This window comes from Zeugodacus cucurbitae, chromosome 3 (genome assembly GCF_028554725.1).
Source record: "Zeugodacus cucurbitae isolate PBARC_wt_2022May chromosome 3, idZeuCucr1.2, whole genome shotgun sequence".
NCBI classification, from domain to species: domain Eukaryota; kingdom Metazoa; phylum Arthropoda; class Insecta; order Diptera; family Tephritidae; genus Zeugodacus; species Zeugodacus cucurbitae.
The window spans coordinates 11663038-11679395 of record NC_071668.1 but is presented as its reverse complement, the minus strand read 5'-3'; the positions used below and the strand labels follow the sequence as shown (position 1 = coordinate 11679395).

The window sequence follows — 16358 nt, the reverse complement described above, 5'->3', positions numbered from 1 at the left end:
TTAAGGTTATATAGTTAACCGATCTGAACAATTTCTTCGGAGATTATATTATTACCTTAAGCAGTAATCCATGTCAAATTTCGTGAAGATACCACGTCAAATGCGAATATTTTCCATATAAGCCATTGATTCCGATCGTTCGGTTTGTATGGCAGCTATATGCTATAGTGAACCGATCTGAACAATTTTTTCGGAGATTAAATTATTTCTATGAACAATAACTCACACCAAATTTCGTGAAGATATGTAATAAAATGCGGAAGTTTTCCACACAAGCCCTTTATTCCGATCGTTCAGTTTGTATGGCAGCTATATGATATAGTGGTCCGATATCGGCAGTTCCGACAAATGAGCAGCTTTTTGAAGAGAAAATAACTTCTGCAAAATTTCAAAACGATATCTTACAAACTGAAGGACTAGTTCGTATATATACAGACAGACAGACGGACGGACAGACAGACGGAAATGGCTAAATCAACTTAGTTCAACATACTGATCATTTCTGGGTGTTAAAAACTTCGTGACAAACTTTATATACCCTGTTCAGGGTATAAAAAGTGTTTTCTGTCGCTTTCGCTCTCTGAAAATATTTAGAGTAAGTAACGTAAAGAAGAGTAACGTTTTTCCTCAATTATTTCTGTATGGAAATGAATATACCCACATAAAAATTCTTTAAATTCTGAAGAAGCACATTTCTCATTTTGATTTCATTGGCTTTGTAAGTGAAAAATATTGGTTTTCATCTCTATGTTTGGTCTCAATTGTAGTTTCTTCCACGAAGTTCTATCCAAGGGCTCACATAAAATAGCTATTCAACCATCTTTGGCAGAGAAAGTCCAACAAAAACAGATGTAAGCACTAAATAATAGCTTGAACTACTTTTAAAATTAGAATAACTACACAAAAAGTATCTGTACTCAAGGTATTGGGTCGAAACTACTGAGTAGCCTGAACTATAGTCTCCAATATTTAAAAATTTTAGAAAATAGGTATCACCTTTCTGGTTGTAATATGAGATCAGTAATCGTAACACTCTCTGATTGATTTAAGTGGCCAACGAGAACTTTTTTATAACCACTTTTAAACCAATAAAATGGAGGATCATAATTTATAGATATCCTGAGCACATTAAAATGAACAGTGCCGCAATGGAGGACTATAACTACTAAATGTATGTATGCTACACAGTATACAGTTATGTGAGTAAGTAAGTGCCACATAGAATTTATGACCAGCTATTGGACGCTACCGACGCACTCATAAATTTCAGCAAATGTACCAATCGATGGAGTAGCGCAAGGAAGGCGAACTCGAGGCAAATAAACGTAAATGTAATAAAAATAACAGCAACAACAATTTACTATGCCAATGGCTGTGGTAAATATGTACATATGTGCTATGTAGGATGTGAAATGTACGTGAGTAAATAAATAAATAAATACATTGGAGTAAAGTGAATAAATGTTTGCTGGCAATTTGGCATTTTTTATTGCATTTGCCGCATCAATAAAACCGCAATGTAATTTAAAGTGAACGCATTACCGAACGCCACAACCAACACACACACAACCTAGATATGTAGGTGTAGTAGGTGAAGGAGGTGGACGGCTATCGTTAACACACACTCACATACATACAGAGAGAGGGAGGCAGAGGCATTAAATTTTATTTAAGTATATGAAAAGCGTTTATGTGTTTTTTTTAAGTACATATGTATATGCATGTGTGTGTACATAACCTCACAAACACGCACACACATACACGAAGACACTCAAACCTCCTCGCGGCCAATTGGTAGCATGAGTGACCATAAATATTGTAAATACGGCAAAATGGCGAATTGCCCGCGCTACTTTTATGTGCCTGCACACACTTATGCAGAAGCGAGTAAGAGAGTGTTTGAAGTGAAGGCAGGCTGCAGGATGCTGCGTCCGACTTGAGAAACCAATAAATTTGTGCGTTACGGTCTTTACCGACTCATTTAGCTAAACTCGTGGAGGCGATGAGCAGCCACAAACTAAATGGCTGGGCGGTAGGCCAAGTGAAAATTTACCGTTACAACTGCGACTGCGACCATAAGCATGGCAAAACACATTAAATGCGCACAGGAGCACACACACAGACACATGCAGGACCTCTAGCGGCGCACCAAAGTAACCAATTTTGTAAATTGAAAGCAGAAATGTAAGCGCATCGTTCATTTAAGTCCAGCGCCACTTCACTCTGCTGCACTCCCGACCCCCGACTGCTCCGCTACGCTGTCAACTGTTTTACGCTTTATAAGTAACTCGAGCAAATTGTGGCTGCCACCCGTTTGTAGAGTAATGGAGCAGCGCAATTTCACTTGCAATAATTCATTGGCCTCATCAGCCCACGGTTTTGGGTGCACCCCCCCTAACGCCATTTTGTGGGCCATGGAGTTATGTGCATTAAGCGTTAGTATATATACATATAGTAAATATATATGTATGTTTGTTGAAAAATTCCGCCACACAACTCACACAGTTGGAATGAAATTAATTATTTTCCATTAAACTTAAGTAGAATATAAAATTTCCTCGAAAGGCAATTTAGCCAGTCAAGTGCCCATATAAATTACATCAATTTCATACCACCTACAGCAGAAGTGAAATAAAACCAACAGCAACAACAACAACAAATGCAGAAACTATAAAAAATTCACCGTTATAGTTGTGTACGTGTGTGTGTGTGTTGGTGTAAACAAGTATGAGTGAGCCGTGAGCCTGGCGCACGCCTTGCGGTAAAATGTGTGAGTGAGCGAGCAATTGCAAATCTCATATTGTTGTTGTGGGTGGCCACCAATGCCACAGCTGTGTCTTTTCGAGCTCCATGTAAGCGGCAAGGATGTTGAGTTGTGTTACTGCAAAGGATGGTAGCAGTGGAAGCAATGAAAGTAAGTAGGATGGTGCCAAGATCAGACAGGTCCGAATAATACCAGCCCAAGAAAAAGAATAACATATCACTTGGTAGGCATTTGGCAATGCAAATCAACTTCAAGAGCCCCAGAGTTTTTTTTTATTGAATTTTAAGAAATTTTTTCTTTCAGAAATACTTCTAAACAATCTCTATACTGAGTCTAGACCAAAAGTCAATACTCGAAAGCCTACCTATATACAGTTCCATAATTAATAAATAAAAAGATATTACAAAAGGATTACAAAATTGTTACATATATCAAGGCGCCACATCCCTTGTTCCTTGATTTTCGACTGATAAATTCCACTGTGAATGGACTGCTTAACGTTTTGGGTAAAAAATGTATATCAGCTTTGTGAAAATTTATTAGAAATAATATTAACAGTCTAACAAATTGGAAAATGTATAGCAAATCTTTCGTATGAAATTTGGTAAAATATTTTTGAGAGAAAGTGATTCCAGAATTTCATATTTCATTTTGATAACATTTTACCATTTTGGATTTAGTCAGAAAATACTCATGAAGGAAAAGAATTTAGAATATTTAATTAGCTTCTACAAACTCTCTCTTTCTCTGATAATATGGGTACTTCTGACCATAACCAGAAGCTTTTTCAAGTTTCTTATGTATAAAGGTATAAGCGCTAATTCATTTAAAAAAAATTATATTTGAACTCAATACTTTTAATCTTTAAATCATCTTAAGAAATTAATTAAATTATATTTAGACGGTTTTCAACCTACTACAAGTAAAAAACTATCTTTTAGGAAATTTTCTGCCTAAAAATATTTTTTATAATGTTAATTTATATAAAAATATTAAACTATATCAACTAAGTGGAAAGTAATAAAATTATCACCTTTTTCAATTTTTTGTTTCCCTGAAATATTTGTTTTTTATTTAAAGAACTCCCCTATACCATAGCTGATACCCTAAATATATTGTTCTTCAAATTTTGGTTTTGTCAAAGCCACGTGCATAGTAGGTGTCTCGCGAAATCACAATCGACCAACGACATCAACAATAATTAAGTCAATATGTGAAAATGCGTGAATCATGACTCTATCTATACACTCCGGGATCCAAGTGACGATCATAGATTGGACTGCCTGTAAAACACGCAGTGAACTCCACTAGTTATCCCTCAAGTTATGAAGTTCTACTCAAATAATTTTACTCAATTATCTAGAAAATTAACTTCTACATACAATTATTGGAACATTTCAGAGGAGAATGTGCTGCTGCTGCGGAACTATACACCATGTCCAAAATCAATAACCGATTAAGACATTTTTTGAATTCGACTTTGCATTGCTGTCATATACACCGTATACTCAGAACCTTAATTTACCAGCGACTTTTTAATGTTCTCAGACCTCTAGAGAAATCTCGCTGGAACGAAATTTAGCAACAATGAAAAGGTAACCGACAAATCTGAAGTCTCTTTTGAAGAAGAATTGCAAAGCTATGACGAAAATTTGGAATATCTCTATAATAAATTAGGATTTATCCTTGTTTTACCTTAAAACGATACGACTCTTCAGCTCGTAACTTCCAAATAAAAGTGATCAACTTGAATAAAAAGAGTATTAATATAGTCAAAACATTTCCAGGGCGTCAATAACTATCTGAACCTAGCATATTGTTTTTGGTTCAACTTTTCGAAAAGATAAAATTGGATGTTATCGATTCAGAGAAATCTAGAAGGAGCTTAACTCAAATGGAATTCATTCTAAGTATCTCACTTCAACTCATCCAGAAAAAAATAAACTAATTCCGTCAAGCCAAGCTCAATACTTTACTTGTCTTACTTTCTTAGCAATCATTTCGAACGAAGCATATTTTCATTCAACTAAGAGCTGAGTTTAGTGCAATCGAATTTTTTGCTTTGCTTCGCGTAAACTGAATGGCTGCGCTGTGCCGTAGTAAGCAAGACAGTCAAGCGTGCAGCTTGCAATATTTTCGATGAATTGGAAATTATGTCGACTTGAATACTTTTTGGCGATTTGAGTCAACTGTTGAGTCTTACCTGAGTGAAATTTATAAATCTGATTAAAATTATATTTTTAAATGAATGGAAGAGCAGAATTGGATGTATAGGATTATAAGATTATAATTAAGATTTTGGGGTAACATGGTAAAACACTTGATTGACTGTAGATTGACGTTAAAGTCCACTTCTTCCAATAATATATTTAGACATATTTCCTGAAAGTTTAGGTCAGTGAGTACAGATTAAATACACTATATTTTTTAGAACATATTTTCGGTGTTATTGTTGGAATAAGTTGAGAAAAAATACAATTATTATCGAATATGTTTTCAGCATTTAAAACTTATTCAATTTTAGTACAACTCTTTCAATAAATTGTACAACCATCGGAGCATATGACAGCAACTGTTCTACTGTATAAACAGCAGTCATTATTGGTTTTCAATAAAGATGCTCCAATTAGTAGATTTTTATATCTGATTTGAAGCCTCAATAATAAGGTCCAATTATATCATTTACTTACGAATGACTTTGATATTTCACAAAATACTCGTTCTAGAACACGAGTCTGATTCGAAGTATTTTTCGCAGATTTTGGTTCATATTTTAGTGGACTGGGCAAAGCTCACTTAAATTCCAATAACTCTATCGACAATCAAGCTATATCAGTAATTTGGAAATTTTCATATCTAGCTGTCATAGCTCTTACAAAAATTATGAATATTTTGGAGACTGTAGTGGACGGTACAATATATTAAAAAAAATATTATTGAACAGTGGTCCACGCAGTAGAAAAAAAGAGATGAGAATTAATAATTCGATAATGTTTCATACTTTGTATAAGTATTCGAGTATAAAAACTAATATTATAAATAATAAGTTTTTTTAGGCAAACGCGAGGGTAGCTGCAGAGCATTCCAACCAACGATTAATTAAAAAAAGTATATAATGAAATTTCACGTTTTTTACATAGTTTTTACTAATAATCTGCACTATAATTTGCACTATAATCATGGTCGATTTAGTTACTAATGAACCAACCCTAGTAAAAAATTTAAAAAAGTACTCTAACTAGAAAAATTGTATTTATAGTAAAAAAAAAATATTTTTAAATAAAAAATATATTGTCTGTTTGTTATAAAACATAGCAATAATTTTAATCTAATTAAAATATTTTATTTTGAACAAAAAAGTAGTATAAGTATTTCAATAAAATTCCAATTCTCGATCACACAAAAATTTCAGATCACAGCATATGGACCTTCACCTAACCTGATTTCGTTTGGAATGACCTTAAAATAAAAGCCTGACTGATGACTTTTGGCAAATACCGAACCTCGACAATAAAAATCAGGTTACTACCGGTCCAACTTTTTACACACCCATTTGCATTATTACGAAATTTACAATTCGGCAAAATAAAGTTATTACAACAAACATTTTCATATGTTTTATTTAATAATTTTCGCTAACAACAGCAGAAAATTGCCACAGCATTTACATTGCTGCGTTTACTTACAACACCTAAATACTTCGCTTTAGTATAAAAGACCCAACGCAAGCGGTTTGAAATCATCAGTTCACTTCAGCAGCTTCACAGTTCAAGTTATTACAAGAACCCAACACAACTCAAAATGAAATTCTTCGTTTGCATTGCTCTCTTCGCCGCCGTCTTCAGCGTTGCATTGGCCGGTCCCACCAGCAACAGCGGTGCCGCCGCCGAGCAGGAGGCCAAAGCCGAACAAAACTTACAAGCCGTGAACCTACAGTCGGCCTACGATTTGACACGTTTCCGTAAATCCGCTTATGGTGGTGGCGCCGGTGCCGCACCTAGCATTCCAGCACCACCCTGCCCCAAGAACTACCTCTTCAGCTGTCAACCCAACTTGGCGCCAGTCGCTTGTGCCGCCCCAGCACCCGCACCAGCCGCATACGGCTCAGCCGGTGCCTACTCAGCACCCATCCCAACCTATGTGTACTAAAGCGTGAACTACGGAGGATGAAGACAAAGGACAAAGGAACAATCTAGCGGTCTAATGATGTGTGGCAAAAGTAATAGCTGCGCAAGCAGTTAATTATTTTAGTGAAAATAATAAAAAAAAAAATATTTAAAGCATTGAAAAACTTGATTTGTCATTATTGAATATTGGTTAGGCGATTTCGATTTGGGTTGGTAACAAGAAAATGTTCTTTCTTTCTTGAAAATGTTTGCTCATTTTGGTTTGTTGGGTATTAAAATGTTGACTCAGATCAATTTTCTGAAGTACTAAGCTGCATTTATGGCTTACTATTTGTTGCTGAGTAGTAAATTTAATATTTTTGCAAAGCTCTTGAGCTCTACTAAATTTTAACAATTTTCGGCACAATGAACTTCCTACAATTTTCGCTTAATCAGCAGAAAATCAGCCTACTTTACAATTCTCCAATAAAAAAATATTTATTCTTAATATATAAAATGTTCAGTATGAAAGACGATTTTATTTCCGAGTCCGTCCGTCCGAACGCCTGCTTTTACTAGCAATAAAGTGATATATATAATATAATAGATATATGTAGGTGGAATCCGATTATTGCAGCACCTATAAAATGCCTTTACTCAAAAAAATTGTTAAATTTTATAATTTAGTTACCAATGAAACTACCGAAGTTAACTACCCGAATCTGAAACGAAGGGTCACTTTTTAACTATAAAATAGATAGTTCAAGCAATGATGATGATACATATATATATATTTCCTATAGGTATGTGAAAAGTCTGATCGAAAGATGAACAAAACGAAGACGGGCTCTTCATCAGAAGAAAATCGTATTTCTCAGATAAAATAGAAGATTTTTTAATAAGTGTATAGTAAAAACTAGATATGAGCTAAGTAAAGACAAAGTGCAAGCCGAAGAGAGGTGAATAGAAGAGAAAAGTTCGATCAAATCCAAGACAGATCCGATGGGTATTGAAAAATCGGAGTATGGAGGTAAGCTCACTTGATTACGACTTGATCTTATATCTGAAAATTATGATCAAAAGATAAAAAAACGAAAATGGTTCATTCCTCAGAAAATATGTATATTTCTCGGAGCACATAGTAGATCTTCAGGAGAAACTACAGAGAGGCTAATTGAAAACGAATGAGAAATATTGTAAGCCGAAAAGAAGTGAAAAGGTCGATGAGATCAAAGAAGTACTTGAAAGAACCTGACGGGACCCATGAGAGCCAATAATTACTGACTCGAGGAAGAATATCGGTATTGAAAAATCGAAGTTTCGAAGCAAACTCACTTTACTCCGACTTGATATTATATGTGAAAACTTTGTTGATCAGAAAAAAAAACATATTTCTCTAGGAACGTAGTAGATCTTTTAATAGGTGCCGAGAACTATGAAAAGGCTAAATGAAAGCCGATGAGAAACAAACAGAGTCGAATAGCAGTGAAAAGGTCGACGAGATCCATGAGGACCTGATGGAACCAATCAGAACCATTCTAATGGGTTCTACCCTTTAGCGTATTATAACTGATGATGAAGCGACGGAAATGAAAAATCAAAGTTTAGTTTGTCTTGATTCCGACTTTATTCGATTGATGTATTAATATACATGAGATATCTTAAAGAAAATTAATAAACATTCTCTTTTGAATACAGAAAACAGATTAAATCCATCGGGATCTTCATTTAGCTTCCGGATGACCATGATTTCCGTTACTGTCGTTGGTTATATACCTGAAGAAAGGTAACTGAGTTCAAGAACCATGTACCATGATAACATAGTGGCAATAAAAATTTCATGGCATAAAAAATATTCAAAAATAATACCTCAAATGTTCAAAGCTCTTTGATGTTCTGATCATCATTTTTAAACTTAACATAAAATCAAAATCCATCAATTTTTCGGAAGTCCCAATTGAACATGTGTCCCTCACTAAAAATCGCAAAAAATTTAATGTCAATTAATTTTCCCCGGCGCAATTCAAAGTGTAGCACAATGGCCTTTTCCTTCCTTTTGAAGTCTTTAAAGGCACTTACCACTAGTAATTTCAGCATAGTATATTCCTTGTCTTTAAGAGACCTCAAGATAATCTTTTAAAATTCAATATAGAAGCTTAACTGTCCCTCACAATTCATTTAGGGAAGCCATAATCCACAATACCACCCTTTGTTGCTATTGTTCATAATATCTATTTAAATTGAACTCAAATGCGAATATTTTAATTTGCAACATTTTCCTCCGCCACACAATGCCATGCAATTCCTTTTTTCGCTTTTAATTCAATTTCGCTAATTTATAAACAATTTCATTTGCCAACTTTGAGTTCTGGCAGCAAATTGCTTGTGACACTAAAACCCAACAACAACAGCAAATACGGCAAAAGATAACGATAAAGAAGAGAGTTCAGTTGGAATAATATAATAAAGAGTATGAAGAAATAAAACACAAAAAATAATAATACAAAAAGCCGAAATTAAAAATGAAAAACGAAAAACAAGTCTTATATAAAAAGTAAACTAACTGAGCAACCAACAGGAAAGCATCAGCAAACGAGCAAAAAGACATTTTATATAAAGACAACAGCAACAACACCAACACACACACTTTCATTTACAAGGCACGGGATGAGACGAAACGAGCTGAGTCGACAGTGCGGCTGCTGCTGATGCTGCGTCGACTGCAGTTGGAGAAATGCTGATGCGAAGATTTAATAAATGAAATTGGTGTGTGATTAAAAACACAAAAACCAAACGAAATCCATCTAATCAACTTTGCTCGCCCCCCAAACCCTGCCAACACAAGGTAGTCGCAGTCGACAGTGCGCCGCAGCTGCCACACTCACATACACACCCAAGCATACAGAACAACAGTACAACAACACAACAGTACAATTACAATCTGTACAACAACAACAAACGCCCACTTAACCATTTGTTAGGTGTATGCGTACAAAAGTAACAAAAACATCAAGTGAACAGGAATTCAGCCATTTTGCAATGAGTAAGCATGGCTCACAGGCAGCACAACGCCGACTGGGTGCTAACGTTGTCTTGCCGTCGGTAGACAGCAGCGCACAGCCATCTTCAACACCATTGCCACAAATAACTGTGTGTGTGTGTAACACGCATTGCGCTGTATATGAAGATGAAGAAACCGAAAAGGAAGATGTAGAAAATAACATCACAAAAAAGTCATGTGTGCCTGTCTTCCACTCACACACTTGCAATTGGGGAATGTGCATTATGGGCGGAGCTAAGTATGTTTGGTGCTGTGTTGAGCGCTTGCTGTGGTGCCGCGGAAATATTGGGTTATTTTCAAGATATTCATGTTTTGTGAAACTGAGGTGTAGATGGCGCTCCAGGTAAGCAAAATGGTTTGTGTCTCTGATTACTTTGGCAGCAGAGTGTTGCTTGTTGAAATAAAAAAGGGCAATTATTGGTGGTTAGTTCACAACTTGGGTAAATATTTGAAATTTTAACACAAAGAATGGATATGACGAGTGCCAAGACGGTTTCAAACGGAAACACTATATATTATTATACAGTGGAACTTCCATAACTCGAACTTCTATAACTCGAAGATCTACATAACTCGAACACTTGAATTGGCAATAGCGTTTAGAAGCTAAATTTCATACAAATTTCCTTCCATAAATCGAACTTTTTGGACAGGGCATTACACAAAATTTAAAATTTGTCTATCGAGTTGAATCTTAGAAGAGCCCCTCTATATCTTATGAGCGTATGAATATAAAACTTTTTGCGAATTAAATAAATAAAACTGGGTATAAATCTATATTTTACTGCTTTTTGAAAAATTATATTTTATTTTTTAAATTCTATAATTCGTAGCCTCTCTAACTCGAAGTTTTTTTGTGGATTATGGTGATTCGAGTTAGAGAAGTTCCATTGTATATATGAAATGGTCTCAAATTATTCTTAAAGATGTTTGGTAAGTGTTTTGAATTAATAGTCCGACAGGTTTAATAAAAGAATGCCTTACTTTTGCATGATAGTTTAAAAAAAATGAACTCAAAGAGAATCCTTAATTTTTATGCAATATAAAAAAGTCAATCCCATACATTGAATAAGGTAAATTTGCATGTACCTCAGAACAATCGTTAAATTAATCGTTCCATTCATTAAACACGTTTTGAATTATTCAAAGACACTCTAAAATTTATCTCTATATATCACCACACGATTTAGCTTCGAAGATATCAAATTTTCAACATTAATGACTTCAATTTATACACCACAGATGAATATTATTTTATTTTTCTTGTTATTAATCCCTATTTATTTCACGAGAGAGCTGTCCAAGCAATTTTTGTTTCGATAAAAATCATTTATGTGGAGTTTTGGCTATGAAAAATTAAATATATTACATAAAAATTATAAAAAGTGGTTCGATAAAAATCATTAAATTTAGTAATTGGTACGAGAATAATAAAAAAAAACTTCAGAGATTGTACCTGTTGTTTTTAATATAAAATATTTATATACATATGTATGTTTTAGTAATTAGAATTCACACATTCTTTTTTTTTAAGTGGTAATTTTAATCCATTACATATTTTTCGTCTCAAAAGTTAAGTGCTTCATGATTGTTTCAAGACTTACTGATCAGTCTCAGTACCAAAGTTTCAAATTCTGCTTCTAATACTAACTAAACTAACATTAATATTCACAAATCTTTCATTAAATTATCACGTAAATACATAATAACACAACACTACCAACCTTTTATGGCACCGATTTTGAACTCGGTTTTTTGTATTAATTTATAATAAGAAAATATACAACTTTTTATAAAATGTTTAACAAAAAATATCAATAATTTACACAATAAAAATTAATAAAATCTTAACAAACAAATTCACTTACCATTTAAGTATATTTCGATCCATAATTCTTCAAGTTCCGATAGTATTTGATAAATGATATATATATATATTTAACAACAAAATATTGCAAATTAAATATGCAAGCTTTTAAGCTTTACATTATTTATTATATATATATCTAGCTTTACATTCTTTAAATTTAATTTTTTTCTTATTTATTATAGTATTTTATGCTCTAACACACATACTACATTTCAAATATTTTTTATAACTATACTGACTTTTATCAATCAAAAATACCATTAACATCAGCATCTAAACACTTTCTGCATATTATAATAAATATTACGCACTAAAGAAACACACACACGCCCACTTGCAAACTACTTTTTCGCACACGACTACATCGGCCTCGATGCACCAACTTTGACACCGATAAAAACACATTAATAACGCAAATTTCACGCCACAAACACGCACACTTTCATTACCGACATATATATTACACATTTTTATAGTTTATTGAACATTTAATAATGTATTATTAACAATTTATTGAAATTAAAATGCACCACAACGAACCGAACACGCGAGTGAATTTCTGAACCGGCACGAACTGTCAAATTTCAGCGGCAGAGCAAACAAGCGGAGGAAGAAGGAAAGCGTAACAAGTAATTAGGGTTGCATCCGCTAAGTTTGGATGCTGAAAATTGTCTAACGGAAATGGATGATGGACATGATGTTGCCAGATTTAGTGTGCATAAATTTTTATATTATTGAAAATAATTAACTGTGCAATTTTTATATTTAAATATACATATGTGTTATTAGAAATGTTTATAAAAAATGAATTTAAGGCAGTTGTCTGTTTTACAGGCTTCAAAAAATCGATTTTTTTGTTTTATTTTAAATCTCTTCCAAAACTATCCAAGAATATGTCTTTAAAATTCCAGAGGCCAATTCGACATATTTTCGAAGCTGGAGCAGTTTTAGTGGCCGAGCGTCGAGCAGGTGCGAATGCTCAGGCAGACTTTTAAAGCGCGTTTTCTCGAGTTTTCATTTTCACAAGTGTTAGAAAACGATGCCGGCGGTAGCAAAAAGAATATATGTATGTCCGATCGAAAAAAACCAAAGTGATCTAGCTTCAGTATTAAATTATCTCATATTTGAGCTAAAAAAGTTGTTTTGCTTGTTTTGCAACTTAAAGCCAATTTGTTTTTCTAAAAAAAGTGAATTTTTTTTCAAACTTCGAAAAAATTTGGAATTTTATAACTTCTTCAGTATGTTTTTAGTGCATAAAGAAAAGAAGCTTATAAAAATTAAAAAAAAATTGGTTCGACTGTTTCAGATTCATCGCACGACCTCCATCACCGGCACCGATTTAGAAGTGCAGACTCCAGGCGCTTCAGAAATATACTTACAACTTTGAAAAAATTTCAATATTTTTTTATAATAAATATTGTTTTTTAAGCCTTAAATATAGTACACTATCGTCTTCAAATTCCGTTTACCGCAATCATTTCCTTCCCTTTCAAAAAAAAAAAATTGCTAAAAAACGCTTTTTTCGGTTTCTAAAGCAGACTACTGCCTTAAAAGAAATAATAATATGTTTTATGGCATTTATTCGATTGATAAATATTAAATGCTTCTACATATTAAAAAAAAATAATATTTAATTTGATCAATTAATTTAATTTTCAGAAAAAAATGTTGATGCAATTAGGATCACTGCTTTTCATTCTTTATTATACGAGTATGGTACAAGTCCAATTGGATTTCATCATCTAATCGGAGCTCTCCATAAAAAAGTGTACCCTTTGCTTATTGGATTAAACGCATAGAAATCATCAGCTGCTACAATATATGTCTGGTGAATTATCGAAAAAATATTATTTATAAATATAATTCATTATCATATACCTTTATTTAATAATTTTTATAAATTCATTTAACTAAAAACATATTTTAAATAATCCAAAATTAAATAAATTCCAATGCAACCCTGTAATACACTTGCGCTGATCTTTACACACCACAAAGCGCATGTTTTTCTGCTACTTACTCCATTCCACGCTCATTCTGCTCACCTTACCTCAGAAAATCTCTAATTAGATGTTCTCCACTTATCGCTACAGTCAATTAGCTCTCATGGGGAGCAGGTCGTGCTAGTAAAGTGCTGCTACTCATAGCTCCATACGGGCAGACAACAGATTTGTGATTTCAGTACGTTGCGATTTCAAGTGAAGAACATATCAAATGTGTATTTCAGTTGGTACGCTCTCTCTCGTGCACTGCGCTAACATTTGTTTTTACTAGTGTTTTTGTTGCTTTTATTACTATTTTCTATAACACACGGCGCTGTGTTTGTACAAACGTGGGTATGTGTATGCATGTATGAACATGTGTGTGACGTGTTGCTGCTGCTGTGCTGTTGTGCTGTTGTTTTTACGAATTCCCTTCGCCTGCGCCTTCGGTCAAACGCCATTTCTAGTTTTCTGTCGTACGGTAAACGGTAAAGAGGAAAAAATCGTGTGTCGTGTTTCATATGAACGAAATTCTTTCTGCAAAATTTATATTTTATTCTGTAAGTGAATACGATCGAGAAAAGTGCCTGTGATTAATGCAATAAAGTGTAGAGAAATACCTACAAATGTGAATAAGTAAAATAATACAATACATATATATGTGATAGCGTGTAATTCACGATTTGTGCAAAGTCACATTGTGTGTATGTAGGTATTGTATTGCATTTCAAATGTGGAATGTGAATCGAGTGAGCCAGCAGTGTAATACGACACAAAATAGCCAGTTATTTTAGTGTGTGATCGAAAAGTAAAAATAAAATTTACACAAAAAAAGTAAAAATTAAACCTGAAAAACGACGATAACCTAACCCCACTAACTAAAAAATATATGTACGCTACGCTGAGGCTTTGGAAAAAACATTGCATGTGTGTGTATGTTTCGCAATGTCGCTTCTCGCTTCAGCGTTTGCCCACTGACAGCTGTGTGCAATGGAAAAACTTCTAACCGCAATCTCGCTGGAGCTTCGCCGCCACACTACATACATACATACATACATACATGTATTTTTTATCGCCACATATTACTATTATTAAACGGTTTTATTATTTATGAGCTTATTTGTCGACAATTGCCTTCGACTTGCGCGTTTTATTGTTGCTAGCGCAAAACAAAATAAAAAAAAAGCAGAAAGTAAAAATAAAACAATTAATAATTCGTAACAGTGCAAATAAGCCACTTGTGCTGCCATAAAAACGTCTTAAATTGTTCTTGTTATTGTTGCAACAGTTGTGTGCTTCAAAATTCTTATACGAAAGTGCAACTAGTGTTCCAATTAGTGGTGCAACAGTTGGTCTATAACATCAGAGTTGTCAGTTGGACCAACCACCAGCTGTTGTAGCTATGCGCTTCAGCATGTTCATTGCCACATTTTGTTGTTGGAGGTGAACGGGTGACGTTGTTAACAGCTTTTGACAGTCTAACTGCACTCAAATAGTCATAACTAATTATGTGTAAATAATTTCAATCCTTAATGAAATTTATTTTATTTACCCACTTTAGCTTGTGGTTTTTGTTGTTTCCGCACTCAATATGAAGCATGCTTCGATTTTTGATTATATCTGCGTTTTTTCGTTTTTTTCTTTATTTTTGGTAAACAATGCCAAATTGTTCAACAGTTTGACGCACAGCCGGCATGCTATGACGTGTCAAGAAGTGTTGTAGGAAATAAAAATTAAATTGATTGTGACTCGTTTGAACGAGAAAAAAAAATTATACACTCATTCATATGTAAATATAAAAAAAAACATAAACATATTTATGTGTACACAAATGTAAACAAATCAAAATGTATCGAATCAGTTTGTATTTGTCGCTTTTTAGCGTTTTTAAGTAGCTTACTCAGCCGACGTAGGTGTTTAAACAAGAAATATTAGAGGTAGTATATTCTGTATAGAGAGGTTTTACTTTTAGACTTACATACATACAGTTTTATAGTGCCATTTATTTATATAGATTTATAAAAAGTGTGTTTGTATGTAATTTATTTTGTTTATTTTTTCAATAACTTATTTTTTATCTAAGTCGATGTGCTTTTTCATATAGAAATTTTACTACAGTGAAACTTTTCTAACTCGTATCACTATAATCCACAAAAAACTTCGAGTTGGAGAGACTTCATGTTATAGAATTTTCATTAAAACATACAAGCTGTAAATTGTACATGTATACCCAGTTTTATTTATTTACTTCGGACATAGTTTTATGTACATACGTTAAAACATGTATTTTGTAATTTTGTTTGTTGCAGTTTGCTATTTTTTGGCTCCTGACGTCTGTATGCCATGCCTTTGTTACATGATTTATGCAATCCATAAGTGTAATATAATATTTTTTGTTCGGCTCCATACGATATCTCTCTTAAAATTGTGCATCGGTAGTAAAATTCTAAATTTCTATTAAGTCCTGGTCGAAAAGTTCGCTTTATGGAAGAAAATTTTTATGAAATTTGACTTCTATTGTCAATTCAAGAATTCGAGTTATAGAAGTTCAATTTATGAAAGGAAATTTGTATGA

General features: G+C 33.5%; 3 protein-coding genes across 8 annotated transcripts in view; 2 read left to right on the top strand and 1 right to left on the bottom strand.

The window, feature by feature from the left end:
- Positions 1-11925, bottom strand: part of LOC105210783 (homeotic protein ocelliless) — a 178009-nt gene extending 166084 nt beyond the window's left edge. For both annotated transcript variants that reach the window (XR_008470311.1, XM_011181924.3), the window contains exon 1: positions 11800-11925. Coding sequence is in view for 1 of the 2 variants with exons in the window: in XM_011181924.3 (XP_011180226.2) it covers positions 11800-11802 (3 nt within the window). In the remaining variant the exon portion in view is untranslated. The remainder of the gene's footprint in view (positions 1-11799) is intronic.
- Positions 6491-7055, top strand: LOC105210780 (vitelline membrane protein Vm26Aa). The gene has a single exon (XM_011181921.3). It carries the CDS (start codon positions 6566-6568, stop codon positions 6911-6913), a length of 348 nt encoding a protein of 115 aa, XP_011180223.1. The 5' UTR covers positions 6491-6565; the 3' UTR covers positions 6914-7055.
- Positions 11926-13893: 1968 nt separating the features above from the next.
- LOC105210784 (cGMP-dependent protein kinase, isozyme 2 forms cD4/T1/T3A/T3B) overlaps positions 13894-16358 on the top strand; it is a 133420-nt gene continuing 130955 nt past the window's right edge. For 2 of the 5 annotated variants that reach the window (XM_029039389.2, XM_054226862.1), the window contains exon 1: positions 13991-14137. The gene's annotated coding sequence lies outside the window, so the exon portion shown is untranslated. Of the gene's footprint in view, positions 14344-16358 lie in introns of all 5 variants that reach the window. The other 3 variants (XM_054226865.1, XM_054226864.1, XM_054226863.1) reach the window with 3 other exon arrangements.